At 38.2% G+C, this 27,375-nt stretch overlaps 1 protein-coding gene across 1 annotated transcript in view; it reads right to left on the reverse strand.

The window, feature by feature from the left end:
• LOC122789623 (circadian locomoter output cycles protein kaput-like) overlaps window positions 1-27,375 on the reverse strand; it is a 1,222,827-nt gene that overhangs the window by 674,133 nt on the left and 521,319 nt on the right. Inside the window, exon 7 of the mRNA XM_044057016.1 lies at window positions 8,726-8,839. Within this exon, the coding sequence (XP_043912951.1) occupies window positions 8,726-8,839 (114 nt within the window). The remainder of the gene's footprint in view (window positions 1-8,725; window positions 8,840-27,375) is intronic.

Here is a 27,375-nt window from a genome sequence, read left to right on the forward strand (position 1 = left end):
GTAGACGGGCCAACTATGCAAATTTGATATTTCCACTTTCGTGGTTTCGTTCATTCGCCGTATTCATGGTTCGCTCTTTACATGTCGCGCTATTTGTATTTGGGGTTTTCGGCTTTCGCGCAGCTAAAGTAGACTCATATGTATGTATGTACTCTTCGCAAATCACATAAAAAAAAAATAAACATTTTTTTGCACACTCTCTCCCCTGGAATTTCTATAGATTAACTCTGAAATCGTACTAAAATGGTGAAATAGCAAATTTCTAGCCTGCACTGTGCTGTGATCTCACACATAAGAAAAAAATATGAGAACTCTTCATATCTGATCAATTTTGCCAGGCTTCTCACCTGTATTATATATCTTTCTAAACTCATTTCATCTAAACCAGCAAAACTAAAACAAACATAAACAATTCTACACTCCCCCGCATCGCCAATACCCTAACTTTTCTTTATTTACCTATTTATATATACGTACATACCAGGTTAGTGCAATAATCAATATTGACCAATTTCAGTCTTAGTCCAGGTGAAATACAAAACATTTCACAAACAAAAATAGAGAAATACAAGCAATAACAGAGCAGTTCAGACTAGTTACATTGAAAAAATTTATCTATATCTCTATCTATACATACCTACATACACACATACACACACACACATATATATATATATATATATATATATATATATATATATATATATATATATATATACACAATATGTATGCATATATAGAAAGTTAAAGAGACAGGTGCTTGATTAATTTTCTGGGGAGTTCCAGAAAGCTTAGTTTTGGTCTTGGTGGGGTTGAGAAGCGGTTTGTGATTGATAAGCCATTGGTGGATCTCACATAAGTGCATATGGAGTTGGTGTGAGAGTGACCATGTCATCAGCATAGAGTACAAGTGTGAGATGGGGGAAGTCACAATGAAATTTGTTAATGAATACAGAGAAGAGGAAGGTCAGGAATAGATCCTTGTGACACACCTTTGGTGCCAGGTGCTGATTTTGATTGTGAGGATTCTATTTTAATCCTAATGCAATCTGTCAGTGAGGAAGTTTTTAAACTTGGCGGTGGTATCTGGACAGATGCCACTTTCAGTTTGTTTTGGAGAAGATGGTCAAATGCCCTTGTTAGGTTTATAAGTTTAAGGAGGCCAAAATCAGAGTTTTGTAGGATGTCATCAGTTCGGGACCAAAGTTCTGTCATCTTAATTAGTCAAGGCCAGTATCCATGCAGTTTGGAGGAGAGGAAGTGGTACTGCTGGATAGAGAGAGTTTGGTATAATATAAAGAGAGTTAGGTGTTATATATATATCTATATATATATATATATATATATATATATATATATATATATATATATATCAAACCACAAAAATAGGTGTGGACCTCTTGGGTTTTCGATCCTGAGTGATGCCTGCCCTGAGGGAAGGAATAACCAATTTTACAATGCCTTTCACTCTTGATCCTAAACGGTGAACAGATTTTCACATGTAGTCGGTGGTGGAGCTAGCTCTGAAAAGAGCTGTTTTAGCCCTGTGGGCAGCTGGAGCTCTATATAGAGCTGTTACAGATATCGAGTTCTAAGAAGAGCTGTTTTGTGTTTTGAATGCCCTTTCGGGCAGATGCGGTAGTTCTAAAAAGAACTGTTTTGTTTGGTTCACCGAAGCTGTGTCTGTGCCTCTGGCTGGTCTTACCAGAGCTGATACAGATTTCTGTGAGCCCTGGGAAGGGCCGTTTTGTTTTTTGAATGCCCGTTCGGGTGTTGGTGGTAGCTCTAATAAGAACTTTTTTGGTTTATTCTTCATTGTGTCTCCAGTTGCTTTTACCAGAGCTTATACAGATCTCTTTGAGCTCTGAGAAGAGCTGTTTGGTGTACTGTGTGCTCTGAGAAGAGCTGTTTGGTGTAAGGTGCAGATCCACGTGAGCTCTGAGAAGAGCTGCTTTGTGCATGGTCACAATGGGCTCTGGGAAGAGCTACTGTTCTGTCCTTCAGTGTTCCACAGTGGTGTCGATCTCCGTTGACCCTCTTCTTGAACAGATCTTCAGTTCTTTTGCTATGTGTGAGTCCTAAAAAGGACTATTTGTGTGCTCTCCAAGTGCTGATCAGAATGACCTGAGAGCTGTTGCTGTGCTGCTTTTATGCTACTGTGGATGGGGCGTGGTTGAGAGATGTCCAATGAGAAGTGACTAGATGGGGGTGTGGCCCTGGTAGGCCTACAAGGTGAAGACGGACCTGGTTGGAAGCATCTCATTCCTGTTATTTAGTTCATTTTTGTTATTATCCAGCTTCTTGCTCATATGTGCCATTCCTAACCTCTAGCAATGTGTTGGAGCCTTTCGCTTTGTCACGATTATACCTATGTTTGAAAAAAACTGTACTAAAACTTAAATTTAACCAAAAAATAAAAATTAATAAAAATTAAAATTAAATTTAAAATTAAATTTAAAATTAAAATTGAACTGTAAAACTCTGGGGTTACTGACTATAGTTCTAAATTTAGACCTGCCATTACCATCTGTAAAACATTGGAAGCAAGCTTGGTTCTGAGAAAGATTTTGAGATGTCCGGCGCTTTCGGGGCAGATAGGAAGGTAGCCTGTCTGCTGCTCCTTCATCAGGGAGAGCGTACATTAGGTAGTAAAAAGTTAAATGTAGTTTGACATTGAAATTTTACCTTTTAAATTAAAAAGTTGAGCTAACAATTGTAACTTTTGTGAGGGCTGATACATTAACTTACTGCAATTTTAGTTCTGCTTATAAACACTTATTGTTCAAAAAATGAATACATTATGCCTTATACCTATGAGAAAACAGTGAGCAAAATAGATAGCATATCTTACTAGGAGCCGGTTAGTTGTAGTTAGCATGGTTAAGTGCCATGAGGTTCAGGACTGAGGTGATGGTCTCCATGCAGTTGAGACCCGAAGGGTGCCTTGCTTCAAGTTGTATCTGCCAGATAAGTTCTTTTTTCTCTAATCTTGAATTGAAGTCCCCATTGAAAGGGATCTTCTCCAGCTGTTCAAGTATTAGGAACTTAAATCTTTCGTGTCCTGTTTCTTTTGTTGCGTGTGTTGCTAGTTTATTTGTCGGTATCTTGTGCCTGATGTCGTATAGGTGTTTGGTAATCCTGGTTTTGAGGGCATTGATGGTCTTGCCCACATAGAAGGCTTGACATTTGCAGCAGTTTGCTCTGTAGACAACACCTTCCATGTTGCAGCCTCCAAATGCTCTTGTGGTCATTGATGATCAGACTCACACAAAAATCCAGTTGAATTTGCACAGCAAGAGAAGGAGAAGGAAACAGTGGTAACTGTGACACGGGTAATAATGAGTCATGTGGGGCCAATGTGTCCCCATATGGATGAGTAACAGAGGAAGCAATATGCATCTGAAGCGAATATGATACAGGGCCCTCCTGTAAAAGACTCACAGGAAACTGAGAGCAATGAAGATGCTCTCAGTCCTCAAGAAAATAATCTAAGGGAAGACCTACTTAACTTACTAGACAGTGAGATGTACTAAGATAGATGAAAGAAACAGATTACAAAAAGCAAACAAGATCCAAAATGTTAGAAGACTGACAAAACGAACACAGAAATCAGGATCATTAAGAGAAATGCATATAACAGCAATAAACAGAATATACTAGTGTAAAGCTAAACTAATAATGAATAATGTGCCAACGCAAAAACGTAGAGTAACAAAAAAGGGAGGGAGCAAGTACAATGTAGAATGTGACCAAGGAAGCAAAGAACAACGAAAACTATAAAGCAACTAAGGCAGGAAAAATCACTGTTAGACGAATAAAACAACGGGAACAAGTTAACAAAAATCCTTAGAACAGTATCCAAACAAATTAGGATTTATCATGAACTATTTCCAATAATAACCCAAAACTATCAGCAAAATCAGGAAAACTTAGTATACAAATATATACAAAATAATGAAGTCATTGATGATCAAAAATAATTTTATAGAGAATTTGGAAAGAAAGCAAAAGGAATATAGAAACATCAACAGAAAGGCAGAATATTTTGAGGAAGAATTTAGAAGATTCTTTTGAACATAACAAAGATGCCAAATGGATAGAAGAATTAAAAGAAACCATAAGAAGGTTTACTATAGGGAATATGAAATGGGATGAAGTAACAGCAAGAGAAATTGAGACACAATTAACAAAAACTCCTAAATAGAAAACCCGGACACAGATGCTGTAACTAACTTCTGGCTAAATGTATTACCATCCTAACACAAAGATTTTGTACAGAGTAGAAATTACTTATATGCACATCTCGATCCAGAACCAACCTAGTTAACAACAGGAAAAATAATACTCTTTTTTTAAGAGTGAACATGCAAACCACGTGAAGAACTATAGACAAGTAACTTGCCTTCCAACAGTATATAAATGATATACTGGAATTGGCGCAGAGTTCTTAGCCATCTAGAAAAAAATTCAATTAGTGTAATAGAACAAAAAGGTCATAAAAAAGTCGAATGGAAAAAAAGGATCATTTATTGTAAAACAAAGCCATAATACAGAGTAAAAATTGTAAGAACGCCAGGTATGGCAGGGACAGATTGCAAAAAAGCATTTGACAGCATCTTATATGCATTGATAAGGGAATGTTTACAGATGTGTAAGACACAAAGTATATTGATCAATTACATTTCAGTGACTGAATCAGAGGCAAAACACTTTGTAACTAAACCATGACAAAGCACAGATTCTTATCCTAGGGGTAAATATTCAGAGGGGTTATTTCAAAGTGATCCTTTTCGTCCTCACAGCTTATGTTATGATTACAGCTTAATTCCAATAAACCAACCTTATTTAAATGTAGCTCGTCTACATTTTGTCAAGGATTTAAAATTGTATAGTTCATCAGATAAAGGTCTAAAAGCACAACTGCGAATGGCTAAAACTATCTCAGATGACATAAGAATGACATAAGCAACGTTAATAATTGAAAAGCTGCTGTACCAATAAAATATCCACCTGGGACAGGAGTGTAATATAAAGAAACATGAGCAGGAGGGAGTGTATGCATGCTTGAGAACAGATGAAGGATCAGCAATTAAACATGAACAAATGAGAATAACGCCTATTATTAAGCCAATATTGGAAACTGCCTTGACACCTAGGAATAAATTCCGAGCTATCAACCAATTTGCTTTTTATGTTTTAACTTATGGCTTTGGTGTGACTGACTGCCTCCAAACAGCAATGATTCAGCTGTGCAAGAAAGCAAGAAAAATGCTTCATGCTTATTAAATGATATTTAAAAAACAGTGCAAACCAAGACTGTGCATCCCACGCTTTGAAGGAGATATGGGTCTCAAAGTTGACTACATGTATAAGTCTGTAATTGTAGTACTGTATATATGTTTGCTGATCTCATCACATCCCAAAACACTGAAAGTTCTAAAGCATAAATAGAAAAACTCTAAGATAACATCCTTATTTAGTTTTTGTAGAGGAGGAGGAGTGGAAATAATTCCAGAAGTAGACATAAATCAGACATTAACTGAGAATGTCAAAAAAAAAAAGAAATGTAGTGGCAAATATAGACAACTTCTAAAACAACTTAATTTGACCAAGATTTGATGCAGGCATGGCTAAGGCACACACCAGTCAAGTGGCCAGATGCACAACGAGCCCCTCCCTCCTGCCCAGCCATTCAGGTCCCATTTCTGTGCTCTGCCCTTCCTTCAACATGTTTAATTAAAAAATAATTATTTCTTTTTTTAAACTGTAGTAAACTGCTTGTTAAAATGTAGCAAACACTTGTTACAGTTTATATCCTGCCTGCATGGACCACTACAGTGCTCAGGTTTTAGTTAAAATAAGAGATTCCTTTTTTTCTTTTAAACTGTAGCAAACTGCTTGTTAAAATGTAGCAAACACTTGCTACAGTTTATATCCTGCCTGCATGGACCACTACAGTGCTCAGGTTTTAGTTAAAATAAGAGATTCCTTTTTTCTTTTAAACTGTAGCAAACTGCTTGTTAAAATGCAGTAAGAGTTATTACAGTTTAGACCACACACGGGGCAGTACAGTGCTCAGGTTTGACTGCGAATGCAATATTGGCTTTTAGAAGTTGGTATTGATGTACAGAATGGGATCAGCTGATCATGCCCCCCCTCCTACCCAACAATTTGCACCTTGGGCAGTTCCCTAGCAAGCCCCTCCCTACCTGCTCTACTGTTTACAAACATACTAAAATACCAGTATGTGTAACCCTGTATGAATTGCAAAGGAGTCAATTCTAAGAAGACTGTGGGAGCCAAAAAGAATGCTTTTGGTTAACATCAAAGACTAAAGAAATATTAATTTCATGAACTCTATAGCATACGCTGACTTAAGAATTGGGTCCATTCCAGTCACAGTATTAGAAACCTAAAACTTTTGGAGAAATTTAGAAACACACATAAATATACCTTAGTAATGTGTGCTAACCTTAACTAGCATCTTAACTTAAAAAAGCCCTTTCTATAACACTACCACTATTCAGACAAATTTGAGCTGAATGTGGTCTGGTTTTGGGGAGACTGTCAGAAAAGGAAATTTATTTCTTTTTTCAATGTACTAAGTGTCGATGTGAACTGTCATCAGTATAGTGAATTTTTGACATGTCGTGGTTGATGTTTTGTATGTCAACCACTCTATATAATAATATGTATGGAAGTAGTGATATTTGTTGAATTAACATTAGGTCGAAGTGATTAAATTTGACTGAATAGCACTGAAATGTGTATGTCATCACCCATCTGTACATGTGCCAAGGTAAGTCCTTAGAACATACTAAAACAAAGTGTTTTTTTCAGGGGGTAACAGCTGCCATGCAACCTCACACCCCATGTTTATTATATATATATAGATAAGATCACATGTCCTTGAAGATCATGCTTTATTTTACCATATGTAGTGTCGATCAAAGTGGATTGACTAAACACAGGTCGATCGTAGACATGCTCGACCAATCTAATGGTAACTATATATATATATATATATATATATAGAGAGAGAGAGAGAGAGAGAGAGGTGTATGTGTATATATAAATATATATATTTATATATATAATATGCATTCATATATACATATATATATATAGAGAGAGAGAGAGAGGGAGAAAGAGCTTTTCTTTTAAGCTGAACGATGTGTGTTTTGACAGCTGCTAGTTTTCTGGGCTTGTTAAGTTGAAAGACATTTAAAAAGTTAAGATGGTGGCTGTATCATGGGATAGCAATACCATGATACCCATCAGGATCACTTTTATATCCACTTTTACATACACTTTCAACTCCCAAAATGATTTTTCCCCATTGGTTTAGGTACAGTACAAAGGTAGTGGTTTAACTGCTCAGTGATATTTTCAGGAAGTTTTCAGAAGGAACGCCATTGGATCTAACAACAAAGTACACCCCTAAAATTCCTGTCTCAGACTGACTTGTTTTTAATGCATTCACGTGCAATTATTTCTTTTCACACACCAACTAAGAAAGTCTCTGGGCTTTCTTTTTAAGTCATATATCTCAGAAACCATCATATTTCCACAAAGTTCTTCACATTTTCAGACAAATCATGCAAGTGGCACAGAAGTCATTACAGCGCATTTTGCAGTGCTAATAAGGACTCCTGCATCCACAGTTGTTCTACTGCGACCCAGCCATCAGAGACTCATAACTAACTTCATATTTACCACAATGTATGCGATCTTATGCTGGGCTTGCACTTTGCTTATTATGCCCGATACAAACAGACCTCTTCAACTACAAATTGCTAAAAACACTTTAAACAAAATGGGACAGATTAAAAATAAAAGGTAGGCCTGGAACATTATGTCAAGAAGCTGCTACAGCATATTGCTTGGATTAGACACAGGGGCACATAGTTTCAATTTTTCCAGAATAAATACTGTAAAATGACAAACTATACAAAACTGAATTACTGGAAAAAATCAGTGATTTCACTAAATCTGGAATTTTAGACTAGAATTCTCATGCCCCACAGCTTGTATGTCTATTGCTTGCAAAAGTATGTTTGCTTTATTCAGATATCAACAGTCAATACCTGCTTCAGCCTTCTTTAAATACAGAAAAACAGAAAATTATAACAGAATTACAGTAATGACCAAAAATTGTAGTTAATATTCTTGTGTGTTATTCCCGTTACATCAGCTCATTAAGAATGGAATTTCATTTTTTAATGAGTAAATCAGTGTCCCCGTGTACTAGAGTTGGCGATCCCAGTGTGGGGGGGGGGGGCAAAGTCTAGAGATGGATAATCAACATTAATTTCTGACAGCAGTGAGAAATATCATGCAAATAATATTTCTACAGATTTTTTAAATGTATTTATTTTTAAATTTGACCACCCAAAACAGCTTATCCATGTTTTGATGAAGCTTTCCTAGAGGAAGGAGGTGAAGATGAAAGGAGGGTATTGACAAAGAATAAATGGTCATAAGGCTCACTAGCCTTGGAATACATATAAATCTATGAATGAACATGTTACTCTTTATTTATTTATTTATTTATTTATTTATTTATGCATGCATACTTCTAGTCCGGTCTTGAAAATTATCATAAATTTCAGGAGCAAATCTTTCATGTTGTTCATAAATGTTACAGGCAGAGTAATTTACATTGGATTTTAGCATCAAACATTCATTACTGAACAAGGAAGATGAACATAAAAGCCTTACTTACCATTGGAGTGAAACTTAAAATCCACAACAAATTTTACATACTCATAGGTAGGGGTCTCATTTGGATCTAAGGCTCCTCTTACTAAATGGCAACAAAATTCAGCGTGCTTTTCAGCTGCAAAACAAAACAGAGCACAGACAATGAGGTGATCAGCGAAGATGGATTAATCTCTTATGGTCTCTTTAAGTTTATAATTTGGAAAGCTTGGGCTAAATGCATGGCAGCCCATGTCTAAACCTGAATGCATTTAGTTCCTTCACTGCTTTAGTAAATTGATCTAAACCTCAAGCATTTTTCAACCATGACCAGAAATAAAATACTTAAATGAGTGACGTGCAAACAAATCAATACTTATACTTAATAACTTTGCATAAAAAATACTATAACTGCCCCTCTGATAGTTTTATGGCCAGCTGCAAACCAAAGCATAGCAGCAAAAGCAGAAAACCAAACTCATCTTGCACTGACTAATGTCACTGCTGAATGAAAATATTTCATTAAACTCCCAGGCTGTCAAAAGACAGGGAAAGAAAAAAATACTTGGTCTGAGTGCAAAATTAAGGGGTTTCCTTGGACATCAGCTGATTGCATTACTGAAAAAGCACAGTTCATGCCTTTACGTTCACTGTTTCTTGCATTGTTGCTCTGCCTTGAGTTTGGCTGACATTTCTCTGCTGATCTGCTTAGGAAGGGAGGCATCAAAAAGTGCAAACACATTTGTAACACTGTGACAAAAGAAATCAAAATGCAAACACATTTGTAACACTGTGACAAAAGAATATCAAAATGCAAACACATTTGTAACACTGTGACAAAAGAATATCAAAGTGCAAACACATTTGTAACACTGTGACAAAAGAAATCAAAATGCAAACACATTTGTAACACTGTGACAAAAGAATATCAAAGTGCAAACACATTTGTAACACTGTGACAAAAGAATATCAAAGTGCAAACACATTTGTAACACTGTGACAAAAGCATATCATTATCCACTGAAATTGCAAACACATTTGTAACACTGTGACAAAAGAATATTATTATCCACTGAAATTGCTTTGTGGGTCACAATAAAGACATACAGGTATTTCATTGCAGGTGATATTAAAAATAATTAAGAACAGTTAATAAGAACAATCATATAATCAAAGGCAAATAGCTGTTGAGATGCACCAGTTGTCAGTGTTTTTGATTATACAGGAATATAGTGCTCTACAATGACTGGTTGTACATTTGACGTTCTTTGTTGCACATCTTTTAAATTCTTTCACTGGACTAACTGGTACTTCAGCATTATCCTGTGGCCGGAGGGGGTGGTATTTGAGTTTTGAAAGTGTTTTCCTTCATATCTTGTACATCTGATGAAATGGATGAACTATTTGCCCTGGTTAAAAAAAAAAAAAAAGTCACTCTGCTATAGTGGGCTGAGTTGTGTTGTTAAGATGTTGTGAAATTTATATTTTTACATATGCCCACAGAGCAATGGCTCAATTAAAAATTAGTTTGAACATGACTCACTCAACTGAGTAGTTTTTCACTGTCCATTTCAGCACCTTACCAACCTGCACTATTTCATATTGCAGGTCTTACCAGATCACACATGGGCACTGCCCACCCCCTAAAAAATGAATCACTGTGCGGGTTAGTGGTACAGCAGGACTGGGAGTTGGTACATAAATGTTGTTGTTGTGTTAACAAATTGATCATATATTAATACATATAAGTGTACTACAGGGAGCATTACTTCTCAGTTCGACAATATGGGAATGGTGACTCCAAGGATAAAGCTTTTAACTTGTACGTAATTTGGGTAATTCTCGTCATAACAAACTCTGCTTCCCACACAGATAATACCAGACACATCTCTCACCTGTACCAGTTTCCCCATCAACATGTACAACTTTTCATTAGTTGCTGATTTGTGTCTGTCTTTACCACTCAAACTAAGAAAACCGAACAAATAAACTTGGAAAATAAAAACAAAAACAAAATATATATGAACACCAATATGCTATTGGGAAACTTAGGATAGAGAATGCTTTAGCCAAACATATCCAGCAGTATAATGACCATAATTTTAGGTATACAGTAATTGACCGTGTCAATTTGGATATAAGAGGGGGTCCAGCACCACTCAAACTAGAGGAGCTTGAATTACAGTGGCAGATAAAGCTGAACGCATACGACTTCCCAGGGCTTAATGACACTTCTTCCATTAGTAGCGTATTAAAATTGAAAAGCTTGAAACGCTGAGGTTGAGAATTAATGTAGTCATGTTGGACATAGATATATATATATTTATATATATTACATGTGCACATTTGATATATATTTTATAAACACATATTTTTTATGTTTTTTGTGTTTTTAAATATAGTACACTTCATGGGATATATATTATATATTTTTTGTTATGTATATATTATATGATTAAATTTTAACCAAATTTGGGTAATTAGTAGGGATAGTTTTTAAGTTTTTTGATTTATATATGTTTGTGATTTTTAGCAGGTACCTTTAAAAGTTAAGTGACAGGTTCCGTTTGATTAGTAGCACATGATTCATGCAATGTTATTTATTTGAACTTTGAATTTGTAACTTGTTTCTGAAGAAGTTAGCTGATACAAGCTAACAAAAAGCACTTAAAATAAATCTTGTTATTTTACTTGTCACGCTTGTTCGGTTTCTTGGTTCGACAGTATTTGTTTTTATTTACCACTCAAACCACCTGTCCAGAAACCATACTTACTTCACCTTCCCTACTTTCTTTAATGGACACAAAGTCATTCCTACTCCTTCCCTTGAAAAGGTTATACCTTGTTTTCTCCCTCTCAAGATCCTGTACACATCTGTCAGCTCTCTATTTTTCAGTCTCTTCCTAAATTCCATTTCTGGTCTCTTATTCTTTCTTGCTATCCCAAAAACTAATCAATGCCCCCCCCCCCCCAGTGCAATACAGACATATACCCTGAATCTACTGCTGCCTCACGCTCCCCTGACCAGAGTCTAGCATAAATTCAAAACCTCAGTGTCATGACTTTTCAGGCTTGAAAGGAACTTGAGACACCCCCTCATATAGTTCTTTTCCAGTCTCCCATGAAACACTGATCTGTCTCTGCTTATCTAGCATATGTCCTATTTCAAGCTGTCCTGGCTGCCTTAGGAATGAAAATCCATTCTTTCTGACTTGGTCCACCTTGTCAAGTCTCATTCCTACCGTCCAGCTCTTGTTAAATTTAACTCCCTTACTGCAGCCCATTTTTATTGCCGTGCAACAAGGCTATAGCCATTCTAACTGTCAAACTATTGATGTCCCTCCAGTTGAGTCAGAATGGATAGTAACACTTCTGCCACCTCTAGGGGCACAGCCTTACCTTAGAGTTCAACCTTCAGAAGAAACAGCCTCAGTGATATTGACAGTACTGCCTGAGACTACAGACCTCTTCAGTCCCTTCTCATTCCCTTACATCTTTCGTGTAGGCCTTCCTCCCACATCCCAAATTTACCCAATGTGCTGTACTTATATCCACCCCCAATGCTCTTTGCCTATCTGCTCTTTTTCCATCCCAACTCTACTGAAAAATCAGCTACTACCCTTTTTCTGTGTTATTCCATTTTATTTTCGGTCACCTTTGTGGCCTATGCTCCTCTACTGAGGGATACTAACCATAACCTAACTTTCTGGTCTGCTCGCCCTCACAAACATACACATTCAAACACTGCAGATCTGAGACTAAGTGTGCTTAATTCTTTAGCAGATTTATATTCTTTTAAATTACATCACGTTAACTTGCCCTCACTCATCTTGTAAACTTAAAAGTAACATTTCTACACAAGCTTTACACACAGAAAGCAATGTCCGGCACCTTTGACATACAAAAGCCATAAGATGAGCTCTCTAACCACCCATCTTCCTTTAGCTACTTCTGTTCACACTCCTGCATCGTTCTCATCTGGTTTTGCTACTGCTTTGTGACAATTTGCACATGGCATGACTGGTGACTTCAACTTAGATTGGCACTCCTATACTACTAATAACCCATCCAACGTTATTAATCTCTATAACTTTACCCAAACAATAAACTGCCCGACTCATATTGACAAACACTCTAACAAACAGTCAGCATTAGACTGGATCCTAACTAACAAACTTAGCCTAGGCTTCTTAGCAGGGTGCCTCCTGACTCCCTCAGTGACCACTAACCAACCTTTCTTTACAGGAAACATGTGTACACCCAAAGTAACATCCTCCACAAATACATCACTTCTAAGAAACACTTCTCCCCCACTACTTTCAACCTTCTACTACAACAATGTAATTGGTCCCCACTTAAGCTCCTACAATTAGACGATGCTGTTCAGTACTTCAACAAAACCTTCCTTGCACTTCTTAATAAGCTAACCCCTACCAGTAAATTTGTACTAAGACCAAGCCCCTCCCATGGCTATCCAAAGACACCAAACTACTAATAAGACGTAAAGACAAGGCCTGCTCAGATTATCATCTATCTAAAGACAAAACTGACCTCCTGAACTATCAACAACTAAGAAACTTAACAAAAAAGGAAATAAAAAGAGACAAACAAATATACTTCCTATCCTGTCAGCAGAAAAACCAAAACAACCCACAAAAATTCTGGCTTTCCATCAACCAACACCTAAACCCAGGATATACCACTACCCCCCTCCCCACCTGCTACTTCAAACAACTCAGTCCCTAGCTCTACTCACTTAACAGCCATGTCATCAACACGGTCACCTCTCTCCTAGACAACCAACCAGCCCAGCCACTTATTGTCCCCACCACAGCTATTGACAATCGCAGCCCCCTCTCCTTCTCACCCACACAAACTAAGGACATAAAAACTCCTTGTCCAAACTCAAACCATGCTGCACAGCTGCAGACAAACTCCATAATGAATTTCTAAAACTTGCAGTCCTCTCAATTGCATACCCTATTTCAATCCTAATCAACCGCTTTATCAAAGAAAATTATGTCCCACTCTTATGGAAAATATCTCATATTATACCTCTCCACAAAGGTGGCCCCTCCAAAGAAGTAACCAACCATCATCCCATAGCCATACTTCCCCCCCCCCCTCAGGAAAATTTTAGAAAAATGCATCCATAAGCAGCTCATAACCTACTTCCTTAACAATAACCTCCTTTCCAATGCTCAGCATGGCTTCAGACCAAAGCACAGTACCAGCACAGCCCTCCTAACCTTCAGAAGAAAAGATGGCAGGACACTGTTAGCGTTAGGTTAGCGCTTTTCATTTTGTCTGTATTTGGATTACTTCGTTTACTTGTTTTAAAGTTTTTATTAAAAGTTTTATTGAGCAGCAGCAGTGTCCTGCCATCTTTTCTTCTGTTTTGCTCATTTTGGATTCGCAGGACTTTGGCAAGGCTAAGTGGATTCATTTTGTTTGGTTCCCTCCTAACCTTCACTAACATCATCCACCATCTCATGAATGAAGGCCAGCATGTCTATCCATACTTCTCGACATGTTTAAAGCCTTTGACACCGTATCCCACCAGTTTCTTCTAAATAAACTATCTTCCTATGGCCTTAGTATACCCTCACGAACTTGGTTCCACAGCTATCTTTCCAACCGTCAACAAGCTACAAAGTGGGAAAACTCTCTTTCCCCCCTAAACCTGATTTCTGTTGGTCCACTTCTCTTCATCATATTCACAAACAACCTCAGTACAGCAACCCAACATGCCTCCAAGGTACAGTATGCAGATGATGCTACCCTTGTCTGTTCAGCCCCCTCATCTCAAGAACGCCAACTAAAAATGCAGTCTTCTTTTCATAATATTTAAACTTACCTCACCCAACACCAACTCATTTTAAATCCCAACAAAACCAAAATCATACTTTTTAATACCAAAAATCCAAAGACTTCCCAGGTCCCACTATCAATCACCTCTGCAAAGGGTACCAAAACTGCCCCCCCTAACCACACAAAACTTTTATGTGTCACCATAGACAACAACCTCAAATTTGACATACATATTGCCCAAACCATCAAAAAAGTCCACATCAAACTAGGTACCCTATACAGAGCCAAACCATTCCAAACTCCCAATGCCAGGCTAGCCACTGGCTCGCAGACACCTTCTATCTACCCTTCTTTATGGCTCTCTCATATTTACTAACCTTTGTAAATCTGACCTCAACAGTCTAGAATCTTGTTACCACAAAATTGCTAAATTTCCCACTAATCACCCACACAGATCCCACCACTGCTCAGCTCTTTCAACATTAAACTGGTTCTTGCTCCCCAACCTTCTATCTCTCAATCAACTATCAGTAGCCCACAAGATAATCTACCACCACAACAACTGCCCTGCCATCTTCTCTTTAGTTCAACTTAATACTAATAGCAGATCCCTCAGATGTTCCAACAAACTCCTACTAAAAGTATTCAACTCCCATAACCAACATGATGATTACCTCTATTCACACAGAATAGCCAAACACTATAACAAAAAATCCAGTATATAACCAATTCAAATCACTCCTTAAAGGAACACCTCACCAGTCGCTGGCTGTGCTCCTGCCTCTCCCCAGGTTAATCTACTTCCCCACCGTTAGTTTTCCTTTCTCACCACGCCATCTAACATCCCTTTTGTAAACTTTAACTTGTATACTATCTACTGTTTACTCTGTACAGACCTACTGATTATATTATATTTACTGCTAGTGGGTTGTCCCTGCAACTGTAATTGTGTAGTTCTACTGATTGTATTATAGTTACTGCTACTTGTTTGTGTTGTACTACTGTGGAGTTTTCCCCCAGGGTCTCCACTAGTTAATGCAACCTTGATCTGTACTGTTTCTAGATTCTGTAAAATAATTCTATTGTACTAATGTCTACTGATACTGTTACTATGTTTTGTATTTATTTATTGTCATTTATTACTGTGGAGCTTTTCTCTCCGTGTCTTCACTGAAAACAGGTCATTGGCCTAGTCGGACATACCAGGTCAACAAATGTAATAAATAAATAAAAAAATAAAAATATATGAAAAATATATATTAAATACTAAAAGCCTCATGACTGGAGCTCCCCCAGGTGTTTGTGAAGCACCATTATCTCACAGGCCTTAAGCCTTTCACACTTATTCATGTAAAAAAAATATTGAGACAGGCCATAGCAACACAACAGACACAGTTGTCTCTTAAACCTGGCTGATTTCTTTGAAACAGTCACCAAGGCCATTGACGAGGGGAAGGTGGTCCACACAGCCTACCTGGACCTCGCAAAAGCCTTCGATACAATACCCCACTCGGGCATTATATATAAGCTCACCAGCTTAAATATAAACCCCTATGTCACTAGATGGATTGCAAACTGGCTGAAGGACAGAACCCACATAGTTAGAATTGCTGGAGCCATGTCAGACTCCAAACCAGTTACAAGTGGTGTCCCACAAGGCTCAGTCCTGGAACCTCTCTTGTTCGGTATATATTTCTCAGAGGTACAGGCCAACACGGAAGGACTGTGGCTGACCAAGTTCACAGATGACTGCAAACTGGGCACCATAATTGTCTCTCCAGCCGACACAAGCATCCTCCAAAAGGGCCTCATAGAAACAGACAACTGGTGCCAGAGCCATGGCCTCAAGCTAAATGCCAAAAAGTGTATAGTCATCACCTTTGGCAAAAACAAAGTGCCCACAAATTACCACATAGGTGGTAATCCATTAAGTACAGAAGAAGTAATTAGGGACCTGGGGACCCAAGTTGATAGCAATCTCTCATTTGACAACCACGTGGCCAAAGTGGTTAGAAAAACATTTTATATAGCCCACCTAATCATGAAGGGATTCACATCTAGATCAGGGAGGTCATCGTGCCTCTTTACTCATCCCTCATCAGGCCCATAATTGAGTACAATGCCTCTTTTGGGATGTACCTTACCAGACACCTGCAGCAACTGGAAAGACCCCAAAAGTACCTCACCAAGAGGATCAAAGGGCTCAAACAGATGCCATATGCTGCCCGGTTAAAGAAACTCCAGCTCTACTCAGTGGCATACCGCCTGTTCAGAGGCGATCTGTGCCTGACGTATAAAGCCATGTCCAACCTGGAATTAATGGACATGCTGCACCTTAGAAAATCCAAATCCCATCGAGCTACGCGCTCGAGAGACTTGAACCTCAGCACTGAAATAAATAGGACATGCTGGAGGGACAGATTCATAACCCAGAGGCTCCCTTCACTCTGGAATAAAATCCCAGTCCAGGTTAGGCAGAGTCCCTTATTGACTCTCTTCAAGAGGAATCTTGATGAGTGGATGGGAGATCGTAGGTTTACCCAGGGTATCACTTCTGTGTCACTGTTAGACAGAGGCACAGTATACTAACCTCGAAAAAGGGCATAGCAAAATAAATTTAAAATGGGTGGCGAAAGCCAAACACATTCTGGCTAGGCTTATAAATGCCCTAGGGCAGATAGCCTAGTATGAACCTATGAACCTATGAAAGGTAACAGTTAACAATACAATAGCTAAACTTAGCAAAAACAAAAAGGAAGCCCCTTCTAGTGTGGGCTGAAAGGAAAGTGGTAGAGAGTTAATTAATGACTGACATATTCTCAGCTGTACAGATATTCATGGCATGATTTTTGCCATATATTTTGGTCTGTTCAGCATAAAAGTTGTGGTTTCCTGATAAATCATTGAGAACTGAAGTCACGAAGTAATGACAGACATTTGAGTCTCAGACTACATAGCCTCCAACAAATGTATGCGAACACAAAATCTTTTATTCTAGCAATTTTCTAAGTTTATAAAACAATATTTAAAATCTGTCCCTATTTTTAGGCCTTTGTCCCTTCATTATTTTTGCCTTTGTCTGGATTGCTTGCGCTAAGACGTTGAGAAATATGATGATAGATAACCTCACCTGTCTGAGTGTGATCTAACTGCAAGCTCTCCTGCACACTACTAAATATGCTTTTACCAAAATTCTAATTTAATTTAATTTTAATTTTACCATCATCTCTTTCAGATCTGGTCAGGAAGATTAATAATTAGGATTTGGAGAGGAGAGGTCAGAAAAGAAGGGAGCACTACAGAAGGGCCGGCATTTCAACATGGGGCAGGCAGTGTGCTTTTAATACTTGTGTGGAAGATTTATTATTTATTTGTTTGCAATTTCTGACTGAGATTGTCTGACAGGGTAAAAAAACCTTTACACTAAAGGTGCAGCAGGAAACCCTATACAAGGTTTAAAATTACCAATGCAATACAAGGACGTAACACAAGTACAATAACATATGTACTTATAACAGTTGTAGCATTGGTGATAAAATGGAGGAAGGTGAAGCATCTTGGCAGAATACAGCAGAAGATAGAAGTAATTGAAGTAAATATATTTTTTATACCTATGATTATGTTATCAAACAGAGAACGCTACAATGGTGAGTGAAAAAAGAGCAACCATTTTAGAGTGAATCTAAAATGATCAAAAAATACAAAAAAAAAAAATATATTTTTTCAAGGGGTCAAACTCACACCCCTGCTTATTATCTATCTATCTATATATATAAATATATCTCACGTCAAGCTCTGACTCCTGCCTTTTTATCAGTGCCACTGTCTTCAATCTTATAACATAGCTGGTCTCACTTCCCTCTTGTAGACCTTCCCTTTCACTCTTACTGGTACCCGTCTGTCACAAATCTCTCCTGACAGAAGAGTCTCAACCCACTCCATCCTGCCTGTACTCTCTTCTTCACCTCTCTTCCACACTCAAGATTACTCTGAACTGTTGATCCCAAGTACTTAAACTCCTCCACCTTCCCCACCTCTACTCCCTGCATCCTCACCATTTCTCTACCCTCCCTCTCATTTACACACATATATTCTGTCTTAGCCCTGCTGACCTTCATTCCTCTTCTCTCTAGAGCATATCTCCACCTCTCCAGGGTCTCCTCCACCTGTTCCCTACTCTCACTACAGATCACAATCTCATCTGCAAACATCATAGCCCACGGGGACTCCTGTCTGAGCTCGTCTGTCAACCTGTCCATCACCATTGCAAATAAGAAAGGGCTCAGAGCTGATCCTTGATGTAATCCCACCTCCACCTTAAACGCATCCATCACTCCCACCGCAGACCTCACCGCTGTCACACTACCCTCGTACATATCCTGTACCACTCTTACATACTTCTCTGACACTCCCGATTTCCTCATACAATACCACAACTCCTCTCTAGGCACCCTGTCATATGCTTTCTCTAAGTCCACAAAGACACAATGCAACTCCTTCTGACCTTCTCTGTACTTCTCCATCAACATCTGTACTTCTCCATCAACACTCTCAGAGCAAACATCGCATCTGTAGTGCTCTTTCCTGGCATGAAACCATACTGCTGATCACTAATCATCACCTCCCTTCTTAACCTGGCTACCACTACTCTTTCCCATAACTTCATGCTGTGACTGATCAGTTTAATCCCTCTGTAGTTACTACAGCTCTGCACATCACCCTTATTCTTAAAAATTGGTAACAAAACACTTTTTTCTGCATTCCTCAGGCATCTTCTCACTTTCCAAGATTTCATTAAACAATCTAGTTAAAAACTCCACGTTCCTTTCACCTAAACACCTTCATGCTTCCACAGGTATGTCATCTGGACCAACAGACTTTCCGTTCTTCATCCTCTTCATAGCTATCCTTACTTCCTCCTTGCTAATCCACTGCAAGTCATGATTCACTATCCGCACATCATCCAACCTTCCCTCCCTCTCATTCTCTTCATTCATCAACCCCTCAAAGTACTCTTTCCATCTGCTCAAGACACTCTCCTCGCTTGTGAGTATGTTTTCCTCATTATCCTTTATCACCCTTACCTTGCCTCAATGAATAAATCCTTTAAATAAATTTTTATTCTTCTATAAGCAGTGTTGAGTTCATTTAGAGACACCAAAGCATAATTATCAGTGTTTAACATTTCTTGCATACACCTACAATAATGTGAATGATCCATAAACACTAATCCACCACCTTTGCCTAGTTTAGTTATTCTTAATCCACTACTTCTTAAAACTTCAAGCATTTCTCATTCATCCCTACTAAAGTTATTCATAAACTCATTAGTAGAATGTCTATATGTATGGATATTCCTAATGTCATATTCACAAACCTGTTCAAAAACATTAAAAATTGGATGTGCAATATGAATGTAAACCCTAGGTACTCTAAATAAAGTATGCATATCACCAGTTTCATTGTTCGAACTTCCCCCTAACAATAAATTCAAATTGAGTTTACGAACAAATAATTTCACGTCAATCATAGTTCTTGATATATCACAGTGCTTGGAGGGTACAGAGGTTAGCCCTTTTGCTAAACTATCCACAAGGTTTGTATTTACTGTGGAAGAAGAAGAATTAAATATTTTAAAGTCCTTAGTAGTGTTAAATACCACAGTCAATCTGTTCTCCAGGAGAGAGGAGGGCCACATTCTTTAAGACTAGAGTTACTAGAACTGTTATGGCAACTTAGATTGAATGCCTTCCGGCAGCCTGGCATGAATGATATCTGTTCTATAATTTGTATTTTGAAAATGAAAAGCTTGAAGAGATGAATAGCTCATAATTTCATTTTTATTTACATAAAATGTGTATATATATATATATATATATATATATATATATATATATATATATATATATAGGTTTACTATCAAAAGCTCGAAACTTACAACTGCGAACAGTGATTTCCGTGATGCATATCCTCGACTCATAAATATTAATGAGGTCCAAATGTCAACGCAGCAACATCGACAACATTCTGTTGATATTAATGTTGGCGGCAACCTTGGCCAACCATGCTTTGTGTCCCTGCTTTGTGTACATCCTTCTAAATGGACATACACATGAATATCGACATTTCCGACTGTCGTTCCTACCATGTTTGAGAAGGATCCTGTCATGTAACTGAATTTCAATATTTTGATTGTAAACTATATATATCTATATATGTGTATATATATATATATATATATATATATATATATAGTTCCATTATTTTATGGTCAGCTGATGGATATCATGTGACTGCTTTTTCTATAAAAGGATGTTATGTCAGTGTATTCATTTTTGTCTGAAGAAGTATAGACATTGTTCTTTACGAAAGCACTAACATATATTAAAAAACAAGTGAGTTTTAGTAGTGCATCTGTGTCCTTGTCATATATTGTTCTTCGAGAAGTTTTATATGGGTAAATGTGGATCCAAAACCATAGCATTAGGTGTGGTAAAGAGGGACATATTTCAGAAATGTGTATGATTTTGTGGGCTTGTTTTAGATGGGTGAGTCTGAATAGGCCTCAGTATGTTAAAAAGTTCGGCCCAGTTTAGTTGTTTGATTGCTATGCACTAATGAGTTTGTGTGAGTAAGTTGGTAGCAAATTTACAAATTTTAATATGTTTTTGTTCCGGTTTTGGTCAGGTGATGCACTGTGCTGGAGGAGACTGGAATGGGAAATATGGAAACTTAGGAGGCTGGTGTGGGAAAGAAGAAGGAGAGGTGGAACATCAGAGAACTAGTGGGTTCAAGCAAAGGTCAGCCATAGCCATAAAGGTGACAAGGGCTGGAGGGAGGCCAACGATGATACTTGTAAGATCTAAGACAATGTATAACATGGGATGGATAGGAATAGGAGTGAATGGGCATAGAACAGGGATAAGAAGTGCATGGAATGATGCTAAAGCCTATCGGCTGTAAGGGTACATCTAAACTGGTGAAGGCTTTAGCAAGCAGATTGAGTAGATGTTAGTAGAAAGGGCTGTGCATAAAATAAAAAGTTTGGAGAAAATACTTTTTAAGACCAGATGAAATATGGCAGGTGCTCAGGAAATACTATCAAGCACCACACAACAATAAATGTAATTATGGCTGTTTTCTTGCCAAAATAAGATTAAGTAAACTGAACCAGGATGATAGGGAGACATTAATGTGACAATTTATGTGAGAAGGCATTAAGAAGATGCTATTGTACATAGATTCCAAAAAGACACCAGGTTTGGTTGAGTTCCCTATAGAGGTCTTGGGGACATGATGCAGAAGAGAGGAGAGGAGATGGTGTAGTCTTATCGCTTGATGTTATTTAATAGCATATGGGCGGAGAAAAAAGCACCAGAATTAAAGACTGAAGCTGTAACTACAATACTTCTCAAGGAAAATGAGGATCTGTGTTGGCTATCTTCCTACTCCAACAGACCAACTTCTCTTTTGAACAATGATAATAAAGTCTTTATAATGCTGTAGGCAAAAAGAATTGGGCTGTTGAGTCAGAAATAATGCATTTAGATCAGAGTGTATGCATTTGGGAGATTGGCAGATGTTTGATAATATATTATTCAAGATGCTCAGGAGAAATATAAGAAATCTCGATCTATGGCCTGCTTCTGTTGAGCTGAATAACATGCCAGTCTGCTTACTGGCCAGCCTAAAAAGGACCTCTGAAACCCCATGCAGAGGTTAATCAATATCAGCCTCCAAACAGGCTTTTTGTTAGATGAATGGAGGACAGCAACAGTCATCTCCCTGCACAAAGGTGAGGCATCAATGGACCCGGAAAATTATAAGCCCTTAAGTCTAACCAGCCTCATCTGTAAGGCTGTGAAAAGGAGCACTATTTAATTAATAAATAAGAACATATGTAACCTACAGACACTTGACCCAAGCCAGTTTAGTTTTGTCAAGGGTAGATACTGACTACTTAACCTGGCTAACTTCTTCAGGAAGATTACTGAAGCAATGCACTTGGGGAAATTGGTATACAATGTATTTGTGGACCTCATAAAAATGTTCAACACCATTCTACACTCAGGTATAGCTGATAAATTCAACCAGCTGAATGTAAATCCTTATGGAACATATTTGCATAGCAAACTGGCTTATGAATAGTAATCAAAAAATAGAGTGGGCAGCTGTACCTCCTCCAAAAGCCCTGTCACTAGGGGTATACCCCAGGGTTCAGTCCTCAAACCAGTCCTCTTTGGAATTGACTTTTTGGAGGTCTGAGCTAATGTTAACGGTTTATAGCTGAGCAAGTTTGCAGATGACTGTAAACACAATGCCATCATATGCTCTCCAGAAAATATCATGATCCTCCATAAGGGCCTTTCTGAAATACCTGGTGTCAAAACCATGACTTAAAACGAAATGCCAAAAAAATATATAATGGTATTCTTCAGCAAGCATGACGTCCCCTGTAACTATTACGCTGACACCCCTGAAAACAGATCCAGTATATGTGGACTTGTAAACTATGTAGATGTTGAGCTTTTGTTTAATGACCATGTAGCCACTACTGTAAAAAAGTCATTTTTCAATGCACAGCTTATTTGGTAAAGGTTTGGCATCCAGGTCAAGACATGCATCCATACCAATTTATTCAGCACTTATTAAATCAGTCATTCAGCATAATGCCCCCTTCGGTATGTACCTGTTCAAACTCTTGATACAGCCTGAATGATCAGAGTACTTTCTCACCTACAAAATCAAGGGCCTAAATCATAATAGCTACAATGACCATTTCAAAGCCCTCACTCTCTTTTCATTAGTTCACAGGCTACTGAGGAGTGATCTCTGCCTCACTTACAGAGCCTCAACCATCCCTGTACTTACGTACATCTGCAAGTGCATCCCTGTATCTATGTATCGTACTTCTACAAGTGCATCCCTGTACTTATGGATCGTACATCTGCAAGTACATCCCTGCACTTATGGATTGTACATATAAAAGTGCATACCTGTACTTATGGATCGTACATCTGCATGTGCATCCCTGTACTTATGGATTGTACATCTACAGGTGCAATGGTAACATAAAGAGCCATTTAAGATATCTTAATTCCTTCTGTAACATAAATAGAACATGTTGGAAGGAAAGATATGTAGCATAGAGAATACCAGCTGCCTCGCAGAAATTCATTTATGCATGAAAAAGTGAAAATTAAATCTTTTCTTCCATGTCCAAAAAATCTAAGACATAAAAATTGGTATATGTTAGAAACAGATTACATACTGTTATCACTTTAACCTAGAAAACTGACTTTTTTTTTACAAAATATATGCATATGTTACAAAAATCACTTGGTTGAAGGTGTTTTACCCAAAGCTCAATAACAAAAACATGAAGCATCCATCCAACAATTTTCCAATAATCTGTCCATTTTAGGGCTGTAGGACACAGGAAACCATGCAAATGAGTGAAGCTTGTTCTGCACAGGGTACTGGTCCTTCACAGAATGCTCACACTCCCTCACACATACTTATAGGCAATTTGGAAGACTGCCATTCAGCCTACTGCATGTCTTTGCAAAATGTGAAGAAACTGGAGAACCTGGAGAAAACATACATGTGACCTAACAATAACCCGTAAAAGCTACTAACCTTGCACCACACCTACCCTAAAACAACTACAAGACAATACTCACAAACCTTTTACTGCCATCGAGTCTTTCTTAGAAAAATACCAGCTCATCCTTAATCTCAGCAAAACCACACTAATGCTGTTCCTTAACCAATGCCACAAAACAAACTCCCCCAACCATGGCCTTACAATCACCTCATCCAATCACACTTTAATCAAACCCACCTCAGAAACTAAGCTACTAGGCATCATTCTAGATGATAAGTTAAAATTTGGCAAACATAACAGCTCACATCATCAAAAAGGCCCACATTAAATTAGATTCCTTTTACAGAAAAAAGCCATTCTTAACCAACTCTTTCAGACAAGCTATCGCTAGGATCCACCTACTATGCACTATACTCTATGCCTCCCCTACATTTATTTACTAACTAATCAAACTTAAGCAAACTTGAATCATGCTACCATAAGATAGCCAAATGGCTACAGCTGCCCAACCTACTAATCCTAAACTAACTTATGATAGACCACGCCTTACTTTACCTACCCGGCAAATGTCCATCCCTACAGGACATAATACAAACCCACCTCAATAACAGGACTCCACAATCCTGAAAAAAATTACTACTCGAAGTTAGAAAATCCAACAACAGCTTTGGAGGCTCACTATATTCTAACTACGTAACCAAATCATGGAACTCCACCCCCAAAACATACTAAACACAGCAAACCTAACACACTTCAAAAACCTGCTAAAGTCCCACCTAAATGACAGCTGGTCATGCTCCTGGTCCTGCTCCTCACCAGGCTGAACCTATTTCTCTCTTCCTCACCCTGTCTCTCCCTACTCTTCTCTTTCACTAAATCTCTATTTGCTTACTGATACCATGTGATTATAACAACAATAAACATAACAATTTACAGTACCAAACAGGTATATCTGAGACACTACTCCATTGTATATTAAGCTGTTGCATCTCTGAGACAGTACTCCAATGAATGATTTCTTGATACTAAGTGTAACTGTAAAAATATGTGTTAGTAAGTGATCCTGTTAACTTTATTACTAACTTGAACTGTGATAATATGTTATTATGTGATTTATTACTATCATTCCTCTGATTGTTTCACTATTCTTTAAAATACTGACTGTTATATTGTTATTATGAGGAGCTTTTCTTCCCAGGCCTCCACTGAAAATGGGCAAATTTGCCCATTCAGACTTCCCCATTAAACAAATGTTAAATAAATAAATAAAAATGTGACTTCACCCAAGGATCACACTGTGACTTCAGGGACTTCAGCCTAGGATGACACTGTGACTTCAGGGACTTCAGCCTAGGATCACACTGTGACTTCAGGGACTTCACCTTGGATCACACTGTGACTTCAGGGACTTCAGTCTAGGATCACATTATGACTTCAGGGACTTCATCCTAGGATCACACTGTGACTTCAGGGACTTCAGCCTAGGATCACACTATTACTTCAGGGACTTCAGCCTAGAATCACACAGTGACTTCAGGGACTTCATGCTTTGATCACACTGAACAACCCATGACCACAGCTAATTAACTGGGGTTGGGAGGAGCATGAAGCACAGGGTGGATAACCCTGGTTCTATTTATCTTTCACTGAGGCAGAAGACGTAGAGATTCATGCCCTCAAAATAAGCTCAGCACATTCAAAAGCCAAGTGGACAGCTCACCCCTGGATTTATTTCTATGCAGATCAGGAGTGGACATGCTGCCCATGTATGTATTGTTATGGTGGCACCCTTACTTGTGCTTGGAGAACCTCTTGGTGTGAGACGACAATGTTAACCACTGCACCACTGCACCACCCAGTACTTTGACTTAGAAAAGGTGTCCATTCCCGTCATGGTATTAGAAACCCAAAAGACTTGGAAAAATTAAAAAAAAAAAACTAGGTATCAACCCTTATATCATTAGATGGGCTGCTAACTGGATCACTGATGGAATACATATAGTCAAAATACCACCTGTAATAGCAGACCTGTAACCAGTGGTGTTCCACAGGGATCAGTTCTGTGACCTCTATTGTTTGGAATCTATTTCTCCAAAGTACAAGGAAAAACTAAAGATCTGTGGCTGACAAAGTTTGCTGATGACTGCAAACTGGGAGTGGTCACAGAATCTCCAAATGATGTCAACATTCTACAAGAGGGTCTTGCACAAACAAAGGACTGATGCCAAAGTCATGGCCTTAAATTCAATCCAGAAAATTCTAACTAACACATCAATAGCAACACCCTAAGTATGCACTCAGTGGTGAGATACATGGGCACACAGGTTGTTGACAGCAACCTTACCTTTGATCATCATGTCTCCACAGTGGTAAGAAGAGCATTCTATATTGCTCATCTCATAAGTAAGGGCATTGCCTCCAGGAAAAAAAGAAGTTTTAACCTCCCTGTACTCTTTCCTCAGGCCAATAATTGACTACAATGCCCCTTTTGGTATGTACATTTCCAAGCACCTGCAACAACTAGAGAGACCACAAAGGTTCCATACAAGGAAAATTCAAGGTCTTTAGAATATGTCCTATGTGGATCATGTGAAATCACTGTCACTTTATTCTGTTTCATACAGACTACTCAGAAATGATCCCTGCCTTGCATATAAAGCAATCTCTGGCCCTACTTTATTGGAAGTGCTGCATATCCACAAGTCAAATGGTGCACAATTTATTAGGGTTAGTAGATTGACCTATGATGAAGGTCACTTTCGGACAGAATGTGAAACCCTGTTGAAATTCTTTTTAGAAAGGGGGTACACTGAAGAGTTGATTCTTACTATTCAGGAGGAGGTTATGCCTAAACGAGGAGATCATTTTTACCCTTTGTTGAGTAAAGGACCACTAATCACCAGAGTACCCCCAGCAGAAGACACCGGGTGAGGCTTGAAAGAGCCTTTATTATGGAATACAATGGTGATTCAAAGATTTGTAGAGATATTATTTTTAACGAATGGGGACGTTTTTAGATTTCAAAGACCTTTCTTCCTTGAAGTCTAACAAACTCCAGATAACATACAAGAAGGGGAACAATATTAAAGAATTGCTGGAGAAAGGGAACTGAGGTGGGACAGGGGAAGCAACCACTAGAAGGATAGGAACCTTTAAATACGGATTGTGTTCCCAATATGCCCACATTCTGAATGAGGGGAGGGTTAATATTCCAAGCAGGAATATGGTAATTACGGATGATTCCTTTTATAATTGCA

Source organism: Protopterus annectens, chromosome 15.part0, assembly GCF_019279795.1.
Source record: "Protopterus annectens isolate FY-2018-M chromosome 15.part0, PAN1.0, whole genome shotgun sequence".
NCBI classification, from domain to species: Eukaryota; Metazoa; Chordata; order Ceratodontiformes; family Protopteridae; genus Protopterus; species Protopterus annectens.